The sequence below is a fragment of the Piliocolobus tephrosceles genome, chromosome 20 (genome assembly GCF_002776525.5).
Source record: "Piliocolobus tephrosceles isolate RC106 chromosome 20, ASM277652v3, whole genome shotgun sequence".
In the NCBI taxonomy this organism is placed as follows: Eukaryota; Metazoa; Chordata; class Mammalia; order Primates; family Cercopithecidae; genus Piliocolobus; species Piliocolobus tephrosceles.
Window position 1 is genome coordinate 5,905,121 of NC_045453.1, and position 23,496 is coordinate 5,928,616.

General features: G+C 52.1%; 2 protein-coding genes across 2 annotated transcripts in view; both read left to right on the top strand.

Annotated features, from left to right (window-relative positions):
* The first annotated feature begins 6,258 nt into the window (after positions 1 to 6,258).
* Positions 6,259 to 18,629, top strand: BPIFB6 (BPI fold containing family B member 6). The gene is made up of 15 exons (XM_023220189.1): positions 6,259 to 6,358; positions 7,610 to 7,709; positions 8,814 to 8,918; positions 9,388 to 9,537; positions 9,706 to 9,769; positions 10,237 to 10,297; positions 11,057 to 11,148; positions 11,993 to 12,169; positions 13,335 to 13,388; positions 13,772 to 13,945; positions 14,662 to 14,729; positions 16,535 to 16,580; positions 17,389 to 17,452; positions 17,863 to 17,939; positions 18,597 to 18,629. The coding sequence occupies exons 1-15, from the start codon at positions 6,259 to 6,261 to the stop codon at positions 18,627 to 18,629; spliced, it is 1,365 nt and encodes a 454-aa protein (XP_023075957.1).
* Positions 18,630 to 22,651: 4,022 nt separating this feature from the next.
* Positions 22,652 to 23,496, top strand: part of BPIFB3 (BPI fold containing family B member 3) — a 17,522-nt gene continuing 16,677 nt past the window's right edge. Inside the window, exon 1 of the mRNA XM_023220633.1 lies at positions 22,652 to 22,713. Within this exon, the coding sequence (XP_023076401.1) occupies positions 22,652 to 22,713 (62 nt within the window). The remainder of the gene's footprint in view (positions 22,714 to 23,496) is intronic.

Genomic DNA, 23,496 nt, shown 5'->3' on the forward strand with positions numbered 1-23,496 from the left:
ATCTATCTATCTATCTATCTATCTATCTATCTATCTATCTATCTATCCATCCATCCATCCATCCACCCACTCATCAATCCATATAACCATCCATCCATTTGTTCATCCATCCATTCATCCATCCACCCGGCCATCAATCTATATAACCATCCATCCATTTGTCTATCATCCAACCATCCATCCATCCACTCACTACCCATCAGACCATATAACCATTCATCCATTTGTTCATCACCCATCTGTCTGTCCATCCATCCACCCATTTGTTCAGTCATTTTTTCCAACCAGCCAGGCTTTGTTTGTACTCATGATATACCTATTTCAATAATACATATTCTTTTAGGAGAAGGGGGGATGAAAATGCCTGAGTCAAGCTCCCTGCCCTGAAGGAAGCTGGTGGTCTGTCCAAAGAGAGTTGCCCTAATCCTAAGGGACACCCTTTGGTCATTCAGTTAGGTGCCTGATGGACTCTGGCTGCTGAGAGGGACAAATGAATGTAGCAGTCTGAGTCCAGTTAAAGGATAGAAATCACACAGGAGCTCAAACAGGGGAAGTTTAACATGAAGAGTTATTAACTATGATAAAAGAGTCACTGCAAGACATAAGGAAACTCTATATGGTCCTCTAGGGCTGAGGGAGAGTACCCAAGGAAAGACAAACTCGGAAGGGCTTCAGGCCTCATTGGAGAAGGCATTGCTCAGCCTGCTGGATAGCACAGATGTTGGCTGGTGTGGCCAGGCTGGAGATGGCCTGAGCTGGCCTAGAGTTTCTGGGCAAACAACAGACAACTAAGACCTTGGGAACCAGTGTGCAAGCAGCATGGGGGGACGAAAGAGGGGAGCACTGGGGTGTGACTTGCATGTGGAACAGCTCAGGGTGGCTCTCTGGGCTACAGGTGACTGGATAGAGGTAACATGGGGCTATTTACAGAGGAGTCTGGGCACTGGCATGGGCGGGAGGCCTTCAGAGGAGCTGGGCCAGATGGGGGAGGGTATGGGGACCAGCTCTAATTTCTGTTTGGAAGGGCTGGCCCCAGGCTGAAGCTGCAAGTTTGCAGAGGGATTGAGTTCTGGACCCATGGCTGGGACAGGCTTCACCTGCACACACTCACATAGCCAACCACAACCCACACTGGAAATTGTAGGAAGCCTCTTCCTCGTGCACTGCCCTCTCCTAAGAAAGGTTGACATCATGCTCACTGTAAAGGAGAAATGCTTAAATGAGTCCCATTGCTTATCATGGAACATACACTGAAATGTGCTTTCGGAGCTGAGGGGCGGTAATAAATTGCTAACTGACACAATGGGGCAGAGGAGAAAAGGTCTGTGTTTTCCCAGCTCAGGTTCCTTTGCAAATCTCTCACTTGTCCACTTGCACGGCCCACTCTTCGCCCTGAATGTCTACCCTGCATATTTCCTTGCTAGGCCCTTTGCCCAACATGGGATGTCTTTACTGGAGCCTGCTACCCCCACGCAGCGGCTCAGATGCAGTCTCCCCTGGCCACAGTGTGGGGTGACCTGCCTGCCTTGCTTCAGTCTTCAAACCCCTCCTCCCCAATCACTCTGATGCCCTTTGATTGCACACCATGGTTATTGGTGTCCATGGCTTCCTTCTCCACCGCACCTCCCTGACCCCTCCCAGAGCCCAGCACACAAGTGCATCATAAATGTGCGGCGAGTGAGCTGTTTGCACACATAGACGGTGGAGCTCTGGCCCAGGCTTGCCTCAACCCTAAGCCCTGGGCAGGCCATGTGGAGAGCCCTATCCTCATAGGCAGGTGAGGGCTGCTAGACTTGGAGTCCCCTGTGTTGGGTCCCTGGAGGGTCAGTGGGGAAGGGAAAAGATGACACTGAGCTTCAGGACCGGCCCAGTCTCCAGCGTCTGAGAGTTAGAGGGAGGAAAGGAGGATAGGGAAGGCTCCCTGGAGGAAGGAGCCTCGGCTGGTCCTGGAAGCATGACTGAATTTAGAGCTGGAGGCAGGGAGGGCGTTATAAGGAACCAGGCAGGGCGATTCTGGGGCCCAGGAGAAGAGAGGAGCCCTGTTGGGTATGCCTTGGAAGGTGTTGGCCTGGGCTCTGGAGCCCTTGGATCCACATTGAACCCCCAGCTGTGCCATTCACTCACTGTATGACCTTGAGCAAATGACTTGACTTCTCTGAGCCTTAGTTTCTCTAGCTATAAAATGGAGAAAATTGCTGAAGTGCCCGCCTCATAGGGTAGTTCTGAGGATTAAGTAGGTGAGTGTAAATAAACACTTAGCGTGATGCCTGGTACAGAGGGAATGCACAGTACATGGGTCCTACTGTTATTGGCAGCAGCATAGAGTTCTACTCACTCATCCATCATAAAGAGGACGAAATAAAAGTGGCCCAGAGAGGTTGAGGGAGCTGCCCAAGGCCACACAGCTTGCGAGGGCAGTGGCTGGGACTGGGTCAGGTCCCTGAACCCATTCAAGGGGTTTCTCCTGTTTCTCCCGCCCCATGTCCTTTCTGCTGTCCACCCCAAATACGCTCCTTAATACCCAGATGGCCCTGGCGGGAGGCAGGGAGAGCCAGGAAACTGCAGTCAAGACACACCGGGGTGGATTTGTGGGCGGTAAGAGGATGTAAGTCCTGTCTGTCTATCTGTCGGGGCGGGTAAGTCCTGTCTGTCTATCTGTCGGGGCGGGTCAGCAGGGATAGAACGATGCTATCTGTGGACCTGGCTCCTGCAGCTCAGGGCCTGGATCAGGGTAGAGACCATCTGGCCACCCTGGGTCCTGCTCTCACCCTTCCCAGCCTGGCTTCAGCCGCGGCTTGTGACCTCAGGCAGGCCCTCACTCCCCTCGCCTCAGTGGCCCCACGTGCACACGAGCACAGTGGCTTCCTCCATCTTCCTGGACCTGTGGAGTCCGTGTGGGGTGGCAAAGAAAAACCCCAGGCCCCCAGCAGCCTCCTGGGGACTGTTCCTCAAGCACAAAAGCCCTCAAGGGGCCTCCGAGCCAAGCCTCTCCAAGAAGCTCATGATGGGCAGAACAGAGGCTGAAAACCCCCAGGCCACCTGGTCCCAGGTCTGTGGCTGGTTCCCCCTGTGCCTCTGAAGTCATCCCCGCATTCATTTCTCCCAGGTTTGGACCTTGAGAGAAAGCACCCCCACCTGGTACTGCATGATAGTATCTTCAGGGGGTCCTTTGAAGACACCTCACTTAGCCATTAGCTCCTTGTGCCCCCTGTGAATGAACCTTGGGGGACACAAACCCCAGTGGGCTCAGCCAGCATCTCCTAAGCCTTGTGCACTTGCTGGCCCCTGTCTGAAACACCTTTGCCCCTGTCTTGCAGAGCTGTCTTTGCTCACCCCCCGGCATCAGCTCCAATAACCCTTGCTCATGGGTCTCCGGGTTCTGATGACCACCTTGTTCTTCCATCTCTGTCCCATCTCTCTGGTTTAGTGGCTTTCATCACTCTTGCCTCCCTTGGGAACGATAGGCTTTGCGGTTGTTGACTTGCACAGTGCCTGTCTCCCGCTTTGGCCAACAGAAACTCTCTCAGGGCAGGAAGCCCAACTGCCTGCTCACTGAGATAAACCCAGTGCCCTGCACAGGCGTGGCACACAGTAGGTGCTCAATAAATGTTTCTTGAAGGAACAAATGCATGCCGTCTGTGTGCCCAGACTTGTGGGAGGTGCTGGGTCTAGGAGAGGGAACAGTGTGAGCACTGATGGCCGCTTGTGCAGCCACATCCTGCCCCTGGTACCCGCTGTCATGCGGCCACCGGGATTCCCAGCCACTCTTGTCTTCCATGCTATTTACATTGGAACAGACTGAAACGTCACGTGAGCAATGGGGCTCCTGTTCTTCAAGCCTCTAGATAATTATCTGGGCCTTATTAAGCCCTTAATTATTCCAAGCCACTAATCAGGCTCCCGAATATAAGGGCTTCCTCAGCTCAGGGTCAGGAAGAAGGGGTCAGTCATCTGCAGAACTTCCTGAGCTCAGTAAGGTAAGGACAGTCCCCTACCTGTGGAACTCTCCCCAGAGACTGTCTTATCCAGCTTTGTCATTTTACAGATGAGAATACTGAGGCCCAGAGAGGGGAAGAGACTGGCCTGAGGTCACACAGCAAATGGATGGCAGGGTCAGGGCTTGGATCTATGTCCTGACCTCCAACCAGTGCTCCCCACCTCACAGGTGACCACGGGGCATTGCAATTTTCCGATGCTGTAGGAGTTAGGAAAGATCAAGGAGACAGCAGATCAAATGGGTCTCCCTTGGGCTCCATCTGAGGTTGAAGGGAGACTAGGGAGGGGAACCCCAGGCTCTGCTTTGTAGGAGCTCAGAGCCGAGCTGGGCACCCAGGAGTGGGAGGGCATCTAGGAGTATGTGCCAGGCAGAGAAAGGGAGGAAGGGCCTTCTGGTGGGAGAAACTATGAGCAAAGGATGAGGGTGGTTGGGGGTAGCAGGAAACGCTCATCACAGGTAGGGTGGATTATTTGCACGGTCAGGTTCAATTTGTGATTTTTGAGGACAGGGGCAGCAAGGGGTTGAGGGAGGCTTCGTGGTAGATAAGGCAAGGGCTGAAATTAGGACTTGAGGGTTGAGCTGGTGATAGATAGATGGAGGGAAGGCATTCTAAAAGGGAGGGACAGCTTAGGACATGCACATTCAGAAACAAAACCCTAGCATTAGCCATTTGTCCCAGAGACACCTGCATGTCCACGTTACCTGAAGCCACTTATTATTCTGAAAGGGCAAAAAAAAAAAAAAAAAAAAAAAAAACCCTTCGCCAAGTGACCATAACGCCTGGCATCAGTTCTGGCCTGGGCATGGGAGACTGGGGTGAGGCTCAGTCACCCCATCTGTGAGACGGGGCTGGGGCTGGAGGAGACCTTCACCAAGCCCCTCCCAGCTCTATTGCCTGGCTCAGAATTTCACAGCCCCTTTGGGGATGATTTTCAAAAAGATTTGACATGGGGTGTGCAGGGACGTGAGCATATGTCATGGCACACACCTGTGCATTCATGGGGGTTGAGAAGCGCTACTGTGGGTCATTTTAAACCCAGATATATCTTCCATTTAGTGAATATTGACTATTGGCTTGAATGCTTCTTGAAACTTAAGTTCCTTTTCATCCCTCAGGTCTCAGCCTAAATGTCTCCTCCGTAGAGAGTCTGTTCCTGACCCCTTTATCCCACATCCCATGCTATTGCTTCTCATTCCCCACCAGACTCTAGGATTTAGGAGGAGCAGGGCTGTCTCTGCCACAGAGACAAAAAAGACAAGCCGGGTCTGCTTGGCACATAGAAGACACTCAATAGATGTGAGCCGAATGAATGAATGAGTGAATGAATGAATGAGTGAATGAATGCAGGCATCGGCTCAGACTGGGAAGGCAGGCCCATGGTAAGGGCCCATCTTAGTTTGTGCATTAGGGGAGCCCTCAGTGACTTAGCCCGCTGAGAGCAAGAGAGTCTGGCCGGAACCTCCCCTCTCCGGGTGGAAACAGGCCCTGCTCCCAGGGGCCCTGCCTTCATTCTTTTCAGCCAAAGCTCAAAACTGAAATATACGCTTGGTCCCTGGTTGGGAGAGTTTCAGGTCTTGGTAAGTAAGAGGGAGAGATTTCTATGGGCCCAGGGTTGGGGTAGGACTTTCCTGGGAACCTGAAAAGGTCTGGGGTGGGAGGTCTTTACTCAGTTCACTGTTCATTGGCCACGATACCTAATGTCTGTGCCTCAGTTTCTCTATTGGTAAGGTGATGTCTCAAGGGACCTTTCAGAGCTCAGAGTTGAGCTTTCTGAGTTCCACATGGAAGTGAGCTGAGCTGGAAGAGGTCGGGGTGGGGCACTGGCTGTAGGATCAAGGTGGGAACACAGAACTCCCCACTCCCACAACATAGTGTGGGGCTCAGGGAAGGTCTGGAATTCTCTCTGTGGCTTCAGCATTGAGCTGCCCTTGAACCCACGAAAAACTGCAGTTGAACCTTCCTCTAACCTCATCTTGCAGGCTGGTCAGAACACATCATGCCCATGGGGAAACCGAGGCTTACAGAGGGAAATGAGCTACCTGGGCATGGCTCCAGAGGCCCTGTGTTTAATCTGGGGCTTCCTCAATCCCCTGGGAGAGGGCAGTGCTTATGTTTGCTGAACTGGCTGGAGTCCAAAGCCTCTTGGACCCCAGAAACATCCAGGGGGCTCAATCTGTTCAGAGACGGGAAGTCCCCAAGGGAACCGGGGTCTGGTCTGGTGGGCTGCATCCAATTCAGGCCCCTCGGCACAGGTTGCGCCATGCTGCGGATCCTGTGCCTGGCACTCTGCAGCCTGCTGACCCGCACGCGAGCTGACCCTGGGGCCCTGCTGCGGCTGGGCATGGACATCATGAACCGAGGTGAGATTGAGGGCCCGGGCGTGCGGCTGGGAGGCGGTGCTTGGGGTAGATGATAGGTAGTCGCTGCTCATGGTTGCACATCCTGGGGCATCCTGTGAGCTCAAAGTAAACTTATAAGCAAGAGTTACTATTATTCTCCCACTTTACAGAGGGGAGAAACCAAGGACCAGAGAAAATAGGGTGATTTTCCCATGCTCCCTCTGCAAGTTAGAGGCAGAGCTGGAAATCCTGCTCCCTTGGAGTCTCTCCTTGGCCCTGACGGCAGGGGTGTTTAGCCACAAGTGGGCTGTGGGAATGACAGACAAGGGTCAAATCCCAGCAACAACTTGCTGTGTGACCTCAGGCAAATTACTTGGCCTCTCTGTGTTGCTGTTTGTTCATCTGTAAAGGTGAAATGTAAAGAAATGTAAAATAGAGTGACCAGTCTGTCCCTAGCAGGACAGAATAAAATGTGAGATTAAAATCTCTTGGAGGAGACTTTAGTAAAATGTGTTTTCCACCTCCACCAGCCACTCCACTAGCACAAGGGAAAGGGAGTCCCATCCAGGTATAAAAGGCTGATGACTGTTCTACCAACTCAGTGTTTGCCCCCTCTCTGGAATTAGCTAGTGGCCATAATGGAGGGGTTTCTGGTGGGGTGTTACTTGGGGTTGGGGCCTCTAGGTTTGGGGAATCAGAATTTCTCTGCTTCAGGCCCAAAATCTGCATTCAAGTCCCCGGAGGAGTCCCCTAATCACCTAGGCCTGGGAGTGGCTGGTCCACAGGACAAAATCAGTACCCTAGGGTTCAAGAACTTCACTTCATGCCCGCTACAAACTGCTCAGTTTCTCTGTCATGTCTGTCCTCACCCTCCAGCCGTGCTGAATCTGTCCTCTTCCTCCCACTCTGCCATCTTCTCTCCCAACCACCTTTGCACTTTGCTGTGCCCTCTGCCCAGACTGATACCTTTTATCCCTTTGCTTCCTGCTGAAAATTACTATTCCCCCTTCAAGGACCAACTGATCTGTCGCTTCCTCCTGGAAGCCTTCCCCAGCTCTTCTCTTCCTGCCTAAACACTCGTGTGGCTCCTACAGCTTGCACTGTCATTGCTGGTGACTCCATCTTCCCCCATTAGGCTGGGGCGCGGTGGGACTCATCTCTGGGTCTCTGCCATCGTCCAGCCCAGGGTGGGGCACAGTGACTGTGAGTGGCCTGGGATGCCTGAGAGATTGGCCCAGGGATAATCTCTCCAACTAAGTGTCTCCACTTTAGAGGTCCAGAGAGCCATGGATGAGAGTCATATCCTGGAGAAGATGGCAGCTGAGGCAGGCAAGAAACAGCCAGGGATGAAGCCTATCAAGGGCATCACCAAGTGAGTTGGGGTGAGGGGAGCTGGAGGGTGGTGGTTAGGGCAGAGGGTGGTGGGGAATGCTGTGCCCAAGACCTCAGGAGGCCAGGTAATGGAGCTGGTGAGGGACGTGGGGTCTCTTCCCTGCCTTGTGCTGTCTTGCTGTGTGGCCTTGGGTAGGTCACTGCTCCTGCCTGTGCCTGGACCTCCTCAGTCATTCACTGGGGAAAATTTCTGCCCTGTAGTGAGCAGGGTAATTTTGAGGAGGAAATGAGGTTGGAAAGTCAAATTTCAACTCTGCATGTAACATGAGCTCACTGAATGTACGTGAAATTGAATGAAAACGTCCTCAAATGGTGGAGCTGGAAAGGTGTCAACCATCATCTAATGACAAGAGGAAATTGGTTCCTCTGCCATTGCCACATGGGACTGACCAGTAGGGGCTGCCTGAAACGAAGCACTTGGGAGGGCTCTGAGGCACTCTCTGCACTCAGCAGGAAGTAGGACTGTGATCAACCAGCAATGTCTGCCAAGAGCTCAGGATGGGCAAGTTGGGGTATGTGTGCCACATATTTTGTTACCCTGGATCTCAACTGGTGGTTCTCAACCAGGGGTGATTTTGCCTCCAATAGGACATTTGGCAATGTCCAGAGACATTTTTGGTTGTCACAAGTTGTGGGGACTGGGGGAATGCTACTGGCATTTAGTGTGCTGAGGTCAGAGATGCTGTTAGACATCCAATAATGAACAAATCAGCCTCATGACAAAGAATTATCCTGCCCAAAATGTGGATAGTGCCACTTTTGAGAAACCCTGATCTAAGCAAACCTCCCATTTTGTTGATGGCAAAATTGAGGCCCACATAAGGAAATGACACAGCCCAAGGTCACACAGAGTCAGCCATGTGTCCCACCTCCCTGTAATGAGTGCTTTCTATATACAAATTGACTCGTGTCCAACCTTTTGTTTGCATTTCATAATGGCCCCATGAGGCAGGCTTACCCCCGTGACATGGGATGGGGGGCTGGGGTTATGGAAAGGCCTCCCAGTAAAGTGGTGGAGAAGTAGGTGGAGGTCCTGGGTCTGGCCTGCTCAGATCTCATTGGTGTGGCTGCCCGCCCCTCCCAGTTTGAAGGTGAAGGATGTCCGGCTGCCCGTCATCACACTGAACTTTGTACCTGGAGTAGGCATCTTCCAATGTGTGTCCACAGGCATGACCATCACTGGCAAGAGGTGAGTGTGGCAGGGGAAGGGCAGTGGGGAGAACAGCCTTCCTGTCTCATCCTTACATGCACATTTATTGAGTGCCTACTGCGTACCATCCGAGTGTTATAATCTGGGATGATGTAGACTTGGTCCCTACCTTTGTCAGGAACCAAACCTAAGCACAATCACAGACTGAGTGACTGGTCTAGGGCAGAAGAAGCATTGAGCAGTGGTGGGGGATGGTCAGAAAAGGTTTTGGGGAGGCAATGACAGCAAAGCAGAATTTAAAGGATGTGTAGGGATTCACCGAAACAAAGAGGGAGGGAGAAAAGCTGGTTGTGTGACCTGGGGCAGGTCCCAGCCCCTTTTCTGTCTTGTAGGGGTGGTCTCCTACCCTTTCCCCCTCTCAGCTGCTGAGATTGTGAGCAAAGAGAAGGCAAGGAGAGTGGACACCATGGCAGAGATGCCCACGGTGCCTGTGTGCTCTGTCCTCCAGCTTCATGGGAGGGAACATGGAGATCACTGTGGCCCTGAACATCACAGCCACCAACCAGCTTCTGCGGGATGAGGAGACTGGCCTCCCTGTGTTCAAGAGTGAGGGCTGTGAGGTCATCCTGGTCAATGTGAAGACCAACCTGCCTAGCAAGTGAGGGGCTCTATGGCTGGGGAGGAAGGCCGGTCCATATTGCTATACCCCCCGGTATATCTCTTCCTGAGCCGTGGAACCTCCTTAACCACGCCCCTTCATATCCTGTGCCTAAACTCCTGCCCTGATGCACCTGCTCACCTATCCTTGTTGCCTGTGTCCATCTAGCATGCTGCCCAAGGTGGTCAACAAGTTCCTGGACAGCACACTGCACAAGGTCCTCCCTGGGCTGGTGAGTGGCCCAGAGAAAGCCACCACCCCTCGTTGCTGGGACTGCCTAGGCAAGGGCTGGCAAATGCATTTCGTGTTGGGTGCTGACCCTGATTGGCTGATAGTGGCTGGGAAGTGTTCTGAGACTGTGGCTGGCTCAGTGGAAGAAAGTGCCACAATCATCTAGTGATGTCTGCCATGAACAGGGGAGGAGAAAGTGACAGCCTGCATGCACAGCTTGCCAACCCTGCTTTGACGTCCAGTCCCAGGGAAAGAGTCCCTGCTAATTTTTGCAGACTTTGATTTGGTCAACAGATCTGGACTGTAGTCCGGGCTCTGCCATTGACTTTCTGTGGGACTTGGGACCTCAGTTTTCTCACCAGTCCCTATCCCACCAGGGCTCTTGGGATGCCCCATGGAGTACCATTCAGCTGTGTGGAGGCTCTCCATGCAGGGACCCTCTCAGCCCAGTGCCTTCTCTGCTTCCAGATGTGTCCTGCCATTGATGCGGTCCTGGTGTATGTGAACAGGAAGTGGACCAACCTCAGTGGTGAGTGTAGCCCTGCTCACACCTTGCCCCTACCTAGGGACATCAGGATAGATGGCTTTGCTGTCCCATTCCCCATCCGAGTGCCTGCTTCCAGCCCAGCTTTGGGACTAGAGGAGGCTTGAGGTCATGATGTTCAACCCCCCACTGTCCCAGTGGGAAGCCTGAAGTCCCCAGGGAATCTGGGCTCCTTTTCTCTCATCTCCCTATCCAATATTGCATCCCAAGCCCCACGAGACTCCAGAGACAGCAGCCCTTCTCTGCTCATCCACAAGCCTCGTGCCTATATAGTAATCCCGCTGCTGGTAATGCCTGAATCGCCTTTGCTGAGGGGATATACTGCCTCCACCATTTTGGGGTCCCAATGTGGGAGAGAGGAAAGCTCCGTGACTGGGACTGAAGAAAACTCATTCATGTCCCCAGCAGTGTGGACTGGGAAAAGCCACTTCACTCTTCTCAGCCTCAGTTTGCTCAGCTGTGAAATAGAGCTGATAATCCTGACCATGCCAGTCTGTTGCAAGGTCCAAGCAGTGACGGCCCTTGGTGAACTCTCAAGCTCTGTGCTGGCTGAGTGATGTGATTTTCCAGGCCGGGCACCATGGCCTCCATTCTACAGATGAAGTTACAGAGGCCCAGAGGTGCTAAGCAATTTGCCTTGAGTCACATGGAGGGACAGGCGTAGGTAGCAGCTGGCTGGTGCCAGCTTCTCTGGGCTGTACCTGGGGTTGGTGCCTCTTTTAGTGGAACCTCCTTTTCACACAGACCCCATGCCCGTGGGCCAGATGGGCACCATCAAATATGTCCTGACGTCCACACCGGCCACCACAGCCAGCTACATCCAACTGGACTTCAGTGTAAGCAACAGGGGCCACCTGGGAGCTGGGGTCTCAGGCTCACTGGTCTGGGTAGTGGGTGCTGCTTCTGCCAGGACAGGTGGCTGGACTAGGGCTGTGGAGGGAGGGAGGCCCCTCAAGCCCTGGAGGTCAATGCCATGAGTGTGTTTGTGGGCCCTGGGCCTCTCCCTCTTTCTGCTCTAAATGTGAACCTTCAGTGCCCTAGATGGCTTCTGAGGCTGCTGACTTCACACTCATGTTGCCCGCTAGGCTGTTTGCTTCTCCTAGTGAGTGGCTCAACCACTTGCACCCTGCCATTGTACAGATGGGAAGACTGAGGCCTAGGGGGAGGGTAGGACTGGGCTAGGGTTCTGTAGTGAGTTGGTGTCAGAATTGGTCCCTCACCCAGATCTCCAGAGCTCCAGGTGAAGGGGTGAGATGCATCTTCCAGGAATGCGAAGTAAAATGCTAAGACATCACCTCCCTGTGAAGTCTTCCTCCAGCAGGGTTCTTACATGCTCCGTGTCAACTTCCGCCTGCCTCTTTCTCTTGAGAACAAGGCAGAAATCATGTTCTGAATAAATGAAGGCCCCAACCACTCAGAGCAACTGAGGCTACCAAAGCAGTGCTAGGAGAAAGTGCCAGTGGTTTAGTGACGGACTCCCTTATCCTCCCAGGCCTCAGTCTACCCACCTGTACACTGGGAGGGTTGGCCCACTGTAGCCCGTTGTGGTTCTATTAATAACATTTATTGATTTGCTGACTTTGGGTTTGGCTGGAGCCCCATTTGCTGGGAGCACTGAGACACTCCTGGCCACCGTCCCTCTCGGCCAAGGCTGAGTGTCTCCCTCCCGCTGCCCCACAGCCTGTGGTGCAGCAGCAAAAGGGCAAAACCATCAAGCTTGCTGATGCCGGGGAGGCCCTCGTGTTCCCCAAGGGTCATGCCGAAGGTTCGTCGCAGCTGCTGCTCCCAGACGCCCTCCTTTCCGCAGAGCTTGCCCTTCTGCAGAAGTCCTTTCATGTGAACATCCGGGATACGACGGTGAGCTGTCCAGTTCCCCATCCCATCTGCCTCTGTCCATTACAGTGCAGTCCCTGCCTAGTTTTTCTATTACAAAAATTATCCTGGCCTTGTGGGCAACACTAGGACTGGAAGATGCAGGACTGATTTGAGTTTCTCTCAGCAGTTCATCTCAGTACCCATCATCCCTCTGTCCATATAACTACCATCTACTCATCTGTACATCCATCTGTCTGTACAACCAACCGTTTATCAACCTGCATCTCTAATATCTTGGCCATCCATCCACCTTCTTTTTATCCAAGCATTACCCACCCTCTCATCTTTCTAGCTGTTATGCATTCACGCCCTAAGTTCTATCCTTCCGACTAGCATTCATCCATCCCTTCACATCACCCACATAACACCTACTACGAAGTCTGATGCTGTTGAATGAATGAATGTATGTACCTGCCTTTTACCACCCAGACAACACTACATCCACCCAACTTTCCCTTATCCGTCCTCCTACTCATCCATTCATTCAGCCATCCATCCCTCCAACCGTCCACCCACCTGTCCATTCTTTCCCCACTGATCTATCCATTCATCTTCCCAACCATCTGTTTCCCATTCATCCATGTACCTTCCCATCCATCCTCCCACCCATCAGCCCATTCATCTATTTTCCCATCCATTTATCATTCTACTCCACCATCTTCCCATCCACCCATCCTCCTATCCACCATTCCTGTCGTTCATCCACCACCCATCTTTCCGTCCACACGTCATCCACCCATGTATTCTTCCCTAGATTTCCACCTACCCATCCATCCATTCATCATCCTCCCACCCATTTACCCACTTATCTGTTTATCCATTTCCCCATTCATCTGTCTATTCATCTCCGAATAGGTCTACCCATCCCCTTTACCCATCACATCTACCACTCTCCCATCTATCTTCCTGTTTTTTCATTCAACAACATTTTCTCAGCATTTGACCTTGTGCTAAGAGTTATGAGCATTGAAATGTGTAAGTCATCACCTGGGCTACCCAGAAAGCACAATATTTAGTTAAACTCGGAGTGGTAAGTATTGTGATGAAGGGAGCCTCAAAGGGTACACCTTATTACGTCAGTGGAGATGTTTGTTAGGATGGGCCAGGGAGGACTCCAGCAACCCTAACCTTGACTTTTATTTTGTAGATTGGTGAGCTGCCCCCACAAACCACCGAGACACTGGCTGGCTTCATTCCTGAAGTGAGTGCCCCACCTCCCCATCACCACTGCACCCTGTCCTGACCTACTGTCCTCCAGTCTGTCCTCCAGTGGGACTTGGGAGACAGCTTTTCACACCACATGTTCCTTGTCCAATGTTGAAACATCTTTTCTTCTTCATAAAGTACTTTTTGAGTCCAACACAGAAAACAGCTCTACTTTTGTGCATTGTACTTTCTGTGTCCAAAGAGAATAGCCAGATTGTGTATTTTGTTTCTTTTATTTCCTGATAGACACATCCGGGCCTTTGCATGTTGTACTTCCTGTGTCCAAGGTAGAAATTACCTGTCTTGACGGAGCCCTTATTTCAACTGAAGCCACCAGTCTAAGGACTGGCCCTGAGTGAAGTGTTCTGGTTTCTGTAGGTGTCTGCAGCTTATCCCAAGTCAAAGCCCTTGATGACCCAGATCAAGATAAACAAGCCTCCCAAGGTCACTATGAAGACAGGCAAGAGCCTGCTACACTTCCACGGCACCCTGGAGATGTTCGCGGTTTGGCAGAGGGGCAAGGCTCTAATGTCCCTCTTTCTCCTAGAAGTGGTGAGGGAAATTGTTCCCTTCCCCATTTATTCCCAACCTCTTGGATATTCAAGGTTGGCGGATGGGATTTTTAGTTGATAGCCAAGTCGTGGATCAGAGGGTTCTCAGTTAATTTTGATTATGTCTGATCCTTGGCTCTGCCATTGAACCTTTGAATGGCTGGAAAGCCCAGCAAATGGAGGGTCAGTGGCTTAGTCCTTCCTTTCCCTTTCCTCCCTGCAACATTCTTTAGCAACTACAAAGGCAGTGAAGGGTACACTGAAGGGACTATGGGTGCCTAGGGAGATCCCTAATCCAATTTGGGGAAATCACAAAGGGCTTCCAAGAGGAGGTGATAGCTGAGCTATGTTTTGAAGGTTGAGCAGGAGCTTGCCAGAGAAGGGTTGGGGACAAAGAGTCTTACCAGGGAGACTGGGGACAGAGGACGCCCCAGGCAGAGGTTCCAGCATGTACAAGGGCCTGGTGTGCAGGGACCTACTGACGGTGCCAGGTATTTTGGGGAGTGTTGCCCTGGCTCAGGACAAGGAGGGATGAGAAGCCTGGGCTGGGGCTATAGGGAGATGTCGGGGTTCAGTTCCTGAGGATGGGCAGAGAGAAGATCCCCTGCTTTGTCTTGGCAGTTGTGGTGGTGCTGGGAGGGTGATCATCTCTGGCTTTGCCAGCCCTGATGGTGGGGAACACACTGCCTTTTCCCTGCTTCCTCCCCACCACGTCAGCACTTCAATCTGAAAGTCCAGTACTCAGTGCGTGAGAACCGGCTGCAGATGGCCACCTCTTTGGACAGGTAGGACCCTGCTGCCCCATGCTGGCATCCCTGTTACCTTCACATTTGGCCTTCTGCTCCAGCACACCCCACACTACCGGGCTGATCCACCCAGCACACCCCCAACTACGAGGCTGCTCTAGTTACTCTTCCTGCTCTAGAACCCTCAATGGCTCCCCGTTGTCTGCATAATCTTTTCTCAAATCTTAGCCTGGTACTCAAGGCCCTTCTCAGTTCTTTCACCTCTACCCTCACTCTTCCCCTAGGCTCTTTTACAGTGAATCTGGTCATCATGCCCCTTTTCCATTAATAAGCCTTTACCCATGCCATTCCAATGTCCACTGAGGGTCAGGGTCCAGCTCAAATGCCACCTCCTCCACAAAGCCTTTCCTTGTACTAATAGCAGCTAACATTTATTTACGGAGCTCTCTCTACATGTGAGGCACTGGCTGCATACATTATATTTATTATCCTATTTCATTCTTACACTTTGGGAGGAGGGTACTACAAACATCTTAGCTTAACATTCAGTTCCTATTAATTCTTGTACTTGCCTTAACAATGAAGCACCTCAGGATTCATTCTGTCAGGATTCTTTCAGTTGCGAAAGAGAGAATTCCAACTTTAACTGGCTTAAGCCCCAAAGGGAATCCCTGGCTTATATAATTGAAAACTTTAGGGGTAGTTCTGTCTTTTTTCTTTTTTTCTTTTGAGACGGAGTCTCGCTGTGTCGTCCAGGCTGGAGTGCAGTGGTGCAATCTTGGCTCACTGCAAGCTCCGCCTCCCAGTTCACGCCATTCTCCTGCCTCAGCCTCCAGAGTAGCTGGGACTACAAGCGTCTGCCACCACGCCTGGCTAATTTTTTGTATTTTTAGTACAGACAGGCTTTCACCATGTTAGCCAGGATGGTCTCGATCTCTTGACCTCATGATCTGCCCACCTCAGCCTCCCAAAGCGCTGGGATGACAGGCGTGAGCCACCGCGCCTGGCCTAACTTTAGGGGTAGGTCTGCCTTCAGGTGTGGTTGGGTCCAGGCACACAAACAAACTCCTCGAGAATCTATCTCCCTCTTCCTCTTGACTTTGCTACCCACTTTGTTGGCTAAATTCTCAGGCACTTCTCCCCTCAGGGTGGCAGAGTGACCCTGGCAAGCGAAGCCTCTTGTCCAGTGGTTCTGACAAAATTACCGAGGCTTGGATGTAGTTTGGGTCACATGACTAACTCCAAGCCAGTCACTTGACTGAGAGATGGAATATGCTCTGATTGGCCAGGCCTGGGTCATAGACTCACCTGAGGGATTTTGGGTTCTGTCCGTCTGAATGACTTGGAATCAGAGTGGAAAATGGAGGACGTGTTACTGGAATACAGAACAGAAGGACAGAGCCACCAGATGGTCATCACATGGCCTGTTCTGGTGCCAACATATGTTAGTGCCTCCTGGAGGTAGAGCAGGGGAGGGGGTCGGGGGAAGGGCTCCTGCTCTGTGTCCTGCAAGGACCTGAGACTGCCCAGTTGGGCTGTAAACCTCTGCATAGCTGGCCTTGGGCAGGAGCAATAGACACAAATGGGGGTCCCCAAGGGAAGAGTCAGGACCAGTCTACTGGTTTGAGCTTTGAGAAATCATGTGCTGTAATGAAAGGTGGTGAGTGTCCCATCACAGGCAGCAGGCAAGCAGACTCAGGAGCACCTGGTCTGAAGACTGTAGAGGAAACTCCTGCATCAGGGAGGCATTGGGGTGCTTGGGACCCCCTTCTCCAGGGCCAGGGCCACTGGCTCTGACGGTTCTTTCCCCTCCCCACCTGGCTTGCTTCCCCACTCCCCTACAGATTACTGAGCTTGTCCCGGAAGTCCTCATCGATTGGCGACTTCAATGTAAGTGTCCCAAGTGCTCTTGCCTGGTCCAGCGTGAGGACAAGACTGGGCCTATTCTCCCTTGGAACTGCAGGGCCGAGGCCCTGAAATGGAGGCAGATGAACAGAGCAAGGCCACTGTGAGGCCTAGTGCACCTGACTTGCCATGTGAGCTTAGGAAAGTCCCTTAGCCTCTCTGAATCCCTGTTTCCTTTTCTGGATAGAATCTGGACATCTCCCTGGATTGGTTTTAAAAACATTGTCATGAACAGTGGGAACCTGGGTTGGCCTTGGTTGGCCAAGCTGTTATTTTTATTAGTCTCTGTAGCCTCAGGGCCCAACACAGAACCTGACGCCAGTAGGTGCCAACACCACCATCACTTACTCTGCGATCGTATGCTTTATCCAACCTCCTTTAATCCTCATGGGAACCCTCACCTGGGAGCAGGTGTGATTACAGTTCACTTTCAAAGATGCGGAAACTCAGCTATAGAGAGGTGGTAAGTGAGTGACTCATCAAAGCTACTGAGTTTCTATAGGATCAGGAGTGGGATCCACAAAGCCACCTCTTGTCTCCTGAGTTTTCCTGTTCCTGCACCATGGCCCAAAGCCCCACACGTCACAGGTACTAAGCAGAGGTGATGAGCATGGGTCTACCGTCCAAACACAGCCAAGGCCAGGCCCAGTTTTGATGCCAGCTGGACAAACCATTTGGTGTCTAACATTCACTTCTGTGGTCCCCGGGCCTAGCCAGAGAGGACCGAAAAGATCTGTTGAATGGTATTGGACTGAATGGAATGTGGATGTTTTCTCTTTCTTCCTCTCTCCAGGAGAAGGAATTAACTGGCTTCATCACTGACTATCTCGAAGAAGCCTACATCCCAGTTGTCAATGGTGAGGGCTCCAAAAGGCTTTGGACCATGGTGCCAAGAAGCACTTTAAGCAAGAAGGGATGCCACCTGGGTGGTCTCAAAGCCCTATCACTGGCTCCAGATGGGGGAAGCTAAAAGGGGGTGGAAGATAATTGCTGAATCTTTGAAGTGAATATAGTCTTAATGTCACCTGTCTGAAGACAAATGCCTCTCCCACAATTTGGGCTCTGACGCGGCCCCATATCATAACCCTACCTCTTGACCTGGGATGTAAATACACGGCAAATCAGGCTTATTAGCTCTTTGCCTGTACAGCTGGCAGGCATCATGAATCAATCACTGCACTTCTTCCCACTATCCCTACCCCAGGCTGCCACTCTTTAATCAACTGCACAACAGTCAGACTGATATGACTCTTACTCTATTTCTCAGATGTGCTCCAAGTGGGGCTTCCACTCCCGGACTTTCTGGCCATGAATTACAACCTGGCTGAGCTGGATGTAGTGGAGGTGAGAGGAGGAGTTGGGGAAGGTCATGTCAATCAACACTGTCAGCCAATGAGTGATGAGCAAGAGCCTACCTCTCTCAAACTGGAAGGGGTAGAGCCTGGGAGGGCAGGAGGCCATCAGTATAATCCTGCTCCTCAAAACCTAGAACCCTCCTTGACCAGGGATTTCATAGAAGGATACTTGGACTCTGCTACTTTCTTGTTCTGCCATCTTGGGCCCATTACTTCATCTCTCTCTGTGTCTCCATTTTCTGGTGCTTAAAATGGAGATGATAATACAGATATTGTCCTCATAGAGCTGTTATGCTTCATTGAGATCATTTACCTAAAGGCACATAGTAAGTACTCAATAAATATTAGCTTTGTATTGCATGCCAGCCTTGCAATACAAGCCTGAGCTTGGAGTGGTAAATGTACATTTTTCTTATCTGATCTCTCTGCTCTGGGAGGTGGGGGTGCTTGTCCTCACTTAACAGTTGAGAAAATTGAGGGTAAGAGAGGTGAAGAGACCTCCCCAGGGTCACAAGGCAAGTCTACTGCAACCTTTACTTAAACGACACACTGGTTTTCACGTCCTGGCAAGGGGCCCAGTTCCATTCCATCCCTAGGCCTAGGTGGTCCCTGGTGATTGCTCCCCTACCCCTTTGCCTTTTGCCAGAATGCCCTGATGCTGGATTTGAAGCTTGGCTGACCATGGCAGGACTACCCTGCCAGCTGCCTGCTTACTGCCAACCGCCTGCACCCCATGGAGGATGGAGGAGCCCCCCTGTGCCTGGCCCCCTACCACTTGTGGCTGCTTCCTTTGACAAGGAGTGAATGGATCAGGTCCGGGCTGGAGCCTTGCCAATAAACAAGAGAAAGGCTCTTACAAATATCTGATGCTTCGATCTCTTTATTTTTTTAAGTGACAAATCTGTGTGTGGCTATTCTTTCCCTTTGGTGGGCTTTGGGGTCTAAGACCAGCTTGGGATCTGGAGGGCAGCTGGTCACAGCTTGGGGGAGTTCTTGAGCACATACTGAGTACCTGTTCAGTGCCATGCCCAGGGCTTTACTTACACCATCTCATTTAATCTACACAATACCTCTATGTAGGCTGAGGCGGGCAGATCAGGAGGTCAGGAGATCGAGACCATCCTGGCCAACATGGTGACACCCCGTCTCTACTAAAAATCCAAAAATTAGCCGGGCTTGGTGGTACGCACATGTAATCCCAGCTACTTGGGAGGCTGAGACAGGAGAATCACTTGAACCCGGGAGGCAGAGGCTGCAGTGAGCCAAGATGGCACCACTGCACTCCAGCCTGAGTGACAGAGTAAGACTCCGTCTCAAAAAAAAAAACGTATAATTTTGGGGAAAAATGTATCATGGGCCTCCTATGATCAGCTGGTGCCCCAGCCCTGGAAATTATGGGGATGGTGGCTACGTGTGTCCATATGTCTGTTGGGGTGTGTGTGTGTGTCTGTGTGTGTCAGAATGTCTGTCTCCCTGGGATGAGGCTCTGGATGAGGCAGATTGGGGGCGTCTTTGTGAGTGGGTCTGTGTCTGGGCACATACGTGGGTCTGTGGGTGGTATGGTGTAGCCAGAGGCCTGATCAGGTCAGTGCTGCCCTAGCCATGGGGCCCTGGCAGGTACACCCTGTCCCAGCCTGGCCCAGGCCCATGCCACAGAGGAGGGAGGGCCCCTCTTGCCTCGTCCCGGATGCCAGGGCCGTCCCCTTGTCCCTCACCATGAGCTCTAATCCTGTTACTCATCATCTCCCCAGCTCTGGGACAATGGCAGCCTTGAGGGAGGCCTGGCAGGTGCAGACGCCGGGTAATCCATGGGCTGCTGATGTCTGGCCCTGGGCATGCCAGAGATACCCCTCCACCCCCAACCCCACTTTTGGATGGTCCCACAGCATACTTATGGCTCCCTAAAGTCTTGCTGCCACCCTCTCCAGGCTCAGTGTGCTGATGGGGAAGCCAGGGCACAAACTGTTAGGGTTTGAAGACCCGGCTTCTTGCCAGGCCTTTGGTACTGTGTGGCCTTGAACAAGCCACAGCTCCTCTCTGAATCTCAGTTTACTCATCTTTACAGTGAGGAAGGGGTTAGATGCTCTGACCTCTAATCTGACGTCAACAGTCTTTGAGTGGTCAGTTCCTCCAGATTCACCCTGAGCAGAAAATGTGGCCTGGACCAGCAAGGGAGCCCTACTCCACGACCCCACTCCCTGCGGAGGCAGTGGTAAGAAGTCTGCTGGACACTGCTCACCTCCCAGACTCCTCCAACCCCAGATAAGGAAGTGGAGGCCCTGAGAGATGAAGTGACTTGCCCAAGGGCACGTGGCACACGTGGAGCTGGGCTTGAACCCTATCTTCCTGAGTCCAAGTCTCTTCCTCGCTCCTTCACACCACACTCAGCAGTGGCATGCAGTGTCCTCCTTTCAAGAAACTGAGGCTCAAGCCCACAGAGTGAGAGAAGGGCAGAGCCAGGTCTTCGGTGCTGGGGCCACAGCTATTGACCTCCAGGGACTTGCCAGACAGCGTCACCCTTGGAAAATGAAGACCACACAATGTTCCCCGCACCTGTGTTCATGCCAGTCCCCACCTACCTTGGCTTCTCCCTTCTCAGCCCACTCTTAGCTCGAGTAGCATGGGGAGGCCTCCCAGGGATCTCACCACCATCTACACCCTTGGCCCCCCTCCCTTGATGCCCTAGAAAGTTCATTTCTAGGATACCTGTCCTCACGGCCATACCAATTAGGTGAGGGTGGCCACTTTTAATATGAGCCCATCTTGCAGATGGGAGAACTGTGGCTCTGTGAGTTAAGTCACTCAATTGTGAGTGACAGAGCCAGAATTTGGACCCAGAAATTTTGACTCCAGAGCCTTTACTCTAGGAACTAGTGCCCCAGGGAATTTTTCTTCATCAAGTCCCTCCCCTGCTCTAATCCCTTCCCTGGCTCCCCATCACCTTCACCAGGAATCTCAAAAGGGCTGCATATCACATTGCCTTGGGGGCTTGTTAAACGTCCCCCTAGGTGCTTGTCAGTGGAGTCAGGGTTGCCAAAGGTGAGGCCAAGACATATGCATTTTAATGAATCCCTCCCTGTGGGAAGGCCCAATCCCTGACCCAGCTTTGGTGCATGAGGGGATATAGGGATGCCTGGGGAGCTTATGGGGGCGTCAGAGTCCCCTGTGGTGTGGGGATCAGGAAGGAGGAGGAGAGATGAGGCAGGCCAGAAACTAGGTAGCATTTTCCTCTCTTCCAGGAGGCTAGGCTGGGCAGTGGTTAAGACAATGGGTGTTAGGCGGGCTGGCTGGACTCCTGTGTGACATCCAGCAAGCTGCTTACCCTTGCTGAGCCTTGGCTCCTTGAGTGTAAGAAGAGGAAATAATAACAGCACTGACCTCACTGGGTCTTTGTGATGACTAGATGTGCTCACATACAGCAGGTGCCTTGTGCATGGTATGTGCTCAATAAATGCTAGTATTAGCTTTCTTTCCTCTTCCTTCAAACAAATGCCTTAAAAACATTGGGGATGCCCAGCACAGATGAGGCTGTGGAGTAGCAGCAGTGACCATGTGCAAAGGCATAATGCTTAGGGGAACCCAAGCTCTCTATATGGCTATAGAGAGTATGGCTAAACATGCACATGCATGCTGTGCTCCAGCAATTCCGCTCCTTGTTATTTACCCAAAAGAAATGAAGAATAAAAACATAAGCCCAAGCTGAGTGTGGTGGCTCACACCTATATTCCCAGCACTTTGGGAGGCTGAGGTGGGAGGATCACTTGAGGTCAGGAGTTCGAGACCAGCCTGGCCAACATAGCGAAACTCTGTCTCTATGAAAAATACAAAAATTAGCTGGGTGTGGCGGCATGTGCCTGTAATCCCAGCTACTCGGGAGGCTGAGGCAGGACAATCACTTGAGCCCAGGAGGAGGAGGTTGCAGTGAGCTGAGATCATACCACTGCACTCCAGCCTGGGTGACAGAGCAAGACTCTGTCTCAAAAAAGAAAAAAAAAATGTCCACAAACAAGAGTGTTCATAGCAGCTTCATTCATAATAGGCAACACCTGGAAAGCCCAGGCGCCTCTGGACAGGAGAATGGATCAACACACTGTGGGGATTCACACAGTGGAGTAGTACACAGCAAAGAAGACCCAGTCACTGCCTCACACAACGGGAGCAAGAAAGCTGTGCACATACAGCACACTGCAATTGCACTTAGTGACCCCCAGGAACATGCTGGACTCAGCACTGGGTTAGCAGTCAGGACAGTGGTCACCCCCAGGTGGGCAGTGACCTGGAGGGGACACAAAGAGGGCTTTGAGAGGGCTCCACTTGTAAAAATTCATCACACTGTATACTTGTGATCCGTGCCCCTTTCTGTGTACATGTTTTAGATGTTAGTAAAAAGTTCATTTTTTTAAAAAGTGTGGTGTGGTTGAGTAACCTGGCCCAGGGGCCTAAAGTCATCAGCATGAACGTTGTAGGGTGAGGATTTAGAGATGATTGAGGTAAACAAGGCAAATGTCATCCTTCTCCATCTCAGCAGGCAGAGGTTCAGGGCCCCACGCAAGAGACAGACCCACAGACTCACAGAGCCACAGACACAGTGACAGCTTGGCATGTCACAGATTCTGAGAGAGGAAATCCCAGGGGAATGTGGGAGCTCAGAGTTGATACGTCATGCAGCTTGGGGCTCATGAAGGCTTCCTGGAGGAAGGGATGCCTGAGCTGGTGCCTTCAGAGGAATTGCCAACGAAAGCCAAAGTCAGTAAATCCATACAGTAGGTTCCAAGGTCTCATCACACATTGTTGGCCCCCTTTCTGTTCCAGTCACATGGCCCCACTGCTGTTCCTGGAACACCACCCTAGGCCTTTGTGTGGGGGTCCCACTGGTCAGCAGGCTCTTTCCAGACAGCCATCTGACTCCTTCCCTCTTCTCCTTCGGGTCAAAAGTCACCCCTGATCCAATAGGAGGCCTTCCCTGACTGCCCTATTGAAAATGGCACCCACTCCCCACACTCCCGAGCCACTTCCCTGCTTTATTTTTGTCGTTAGCTTCTAACTTACTGTATTTTTTCTGAGATGGAGTCTCACTCTGTCGCCCAGGGTGGAGTGCAGTGAGGCAGTCTTGGCTTGTTACTGTCTTGTTTTTCTAAGACCACCAGAGCGAGCACAAAAGAACCAGCAAGTAGGCAAAGGTCAGGCGCAAAACTGCAAGTTTATTTTAGTAACCTAAGGTGTGGAGAAGAAGTCTGTCGGCCTCCGGCAAAGAAGGCCGGCAGAGTTCCCCTCCCCCAAGCTCTCCGACGGAGTTCCGACATCCCGACAGGACTGGGAAGCTGGGAAGTCAGCGTGGCTCAATGGCGGAGAGCGGCTTTTCTAGGAGTGGGAGGGCAATAGGTGGGGCATGGGCGTGTCAGGGGCGTTCCACAGGTGCGACCAGGGAAATCTTGGTCACTTCGGATTGACGTCACCTGGCGCATGCCCAGTTGGTCTGCACCTTCCCGGGTCGCTGGCTGCATTTTCGCGCCCCAGGAAGAGTTGGGAGCGGGGGGAGCGGGGGG

Bases quoted from the DNA above. Each gene is read 5' to 3' on its own strand.
- BPIFB6 (XM_023220189.1), top strand. From the start codon at position 6,259: ATGCTGCGGATCCTGTGCCTGGCACTCTGCAGCCTGCTGACCCGCACG. The intron at 7,710-8,813 runs GTGAGTTGGGGT...CGCCCCTCCCAG, and splicing joins CCTATCAAGGGCATCACCAA to TTTGAAGGTGAAGGATGTCC. The intron at 16,581-17,388 runs GTAAGTGTCCCA...TCCTCTCTCCAG, and splicing joins CATCGATTGGCGACTTCAAT to GAGAAGGAATTAACTGGCTT.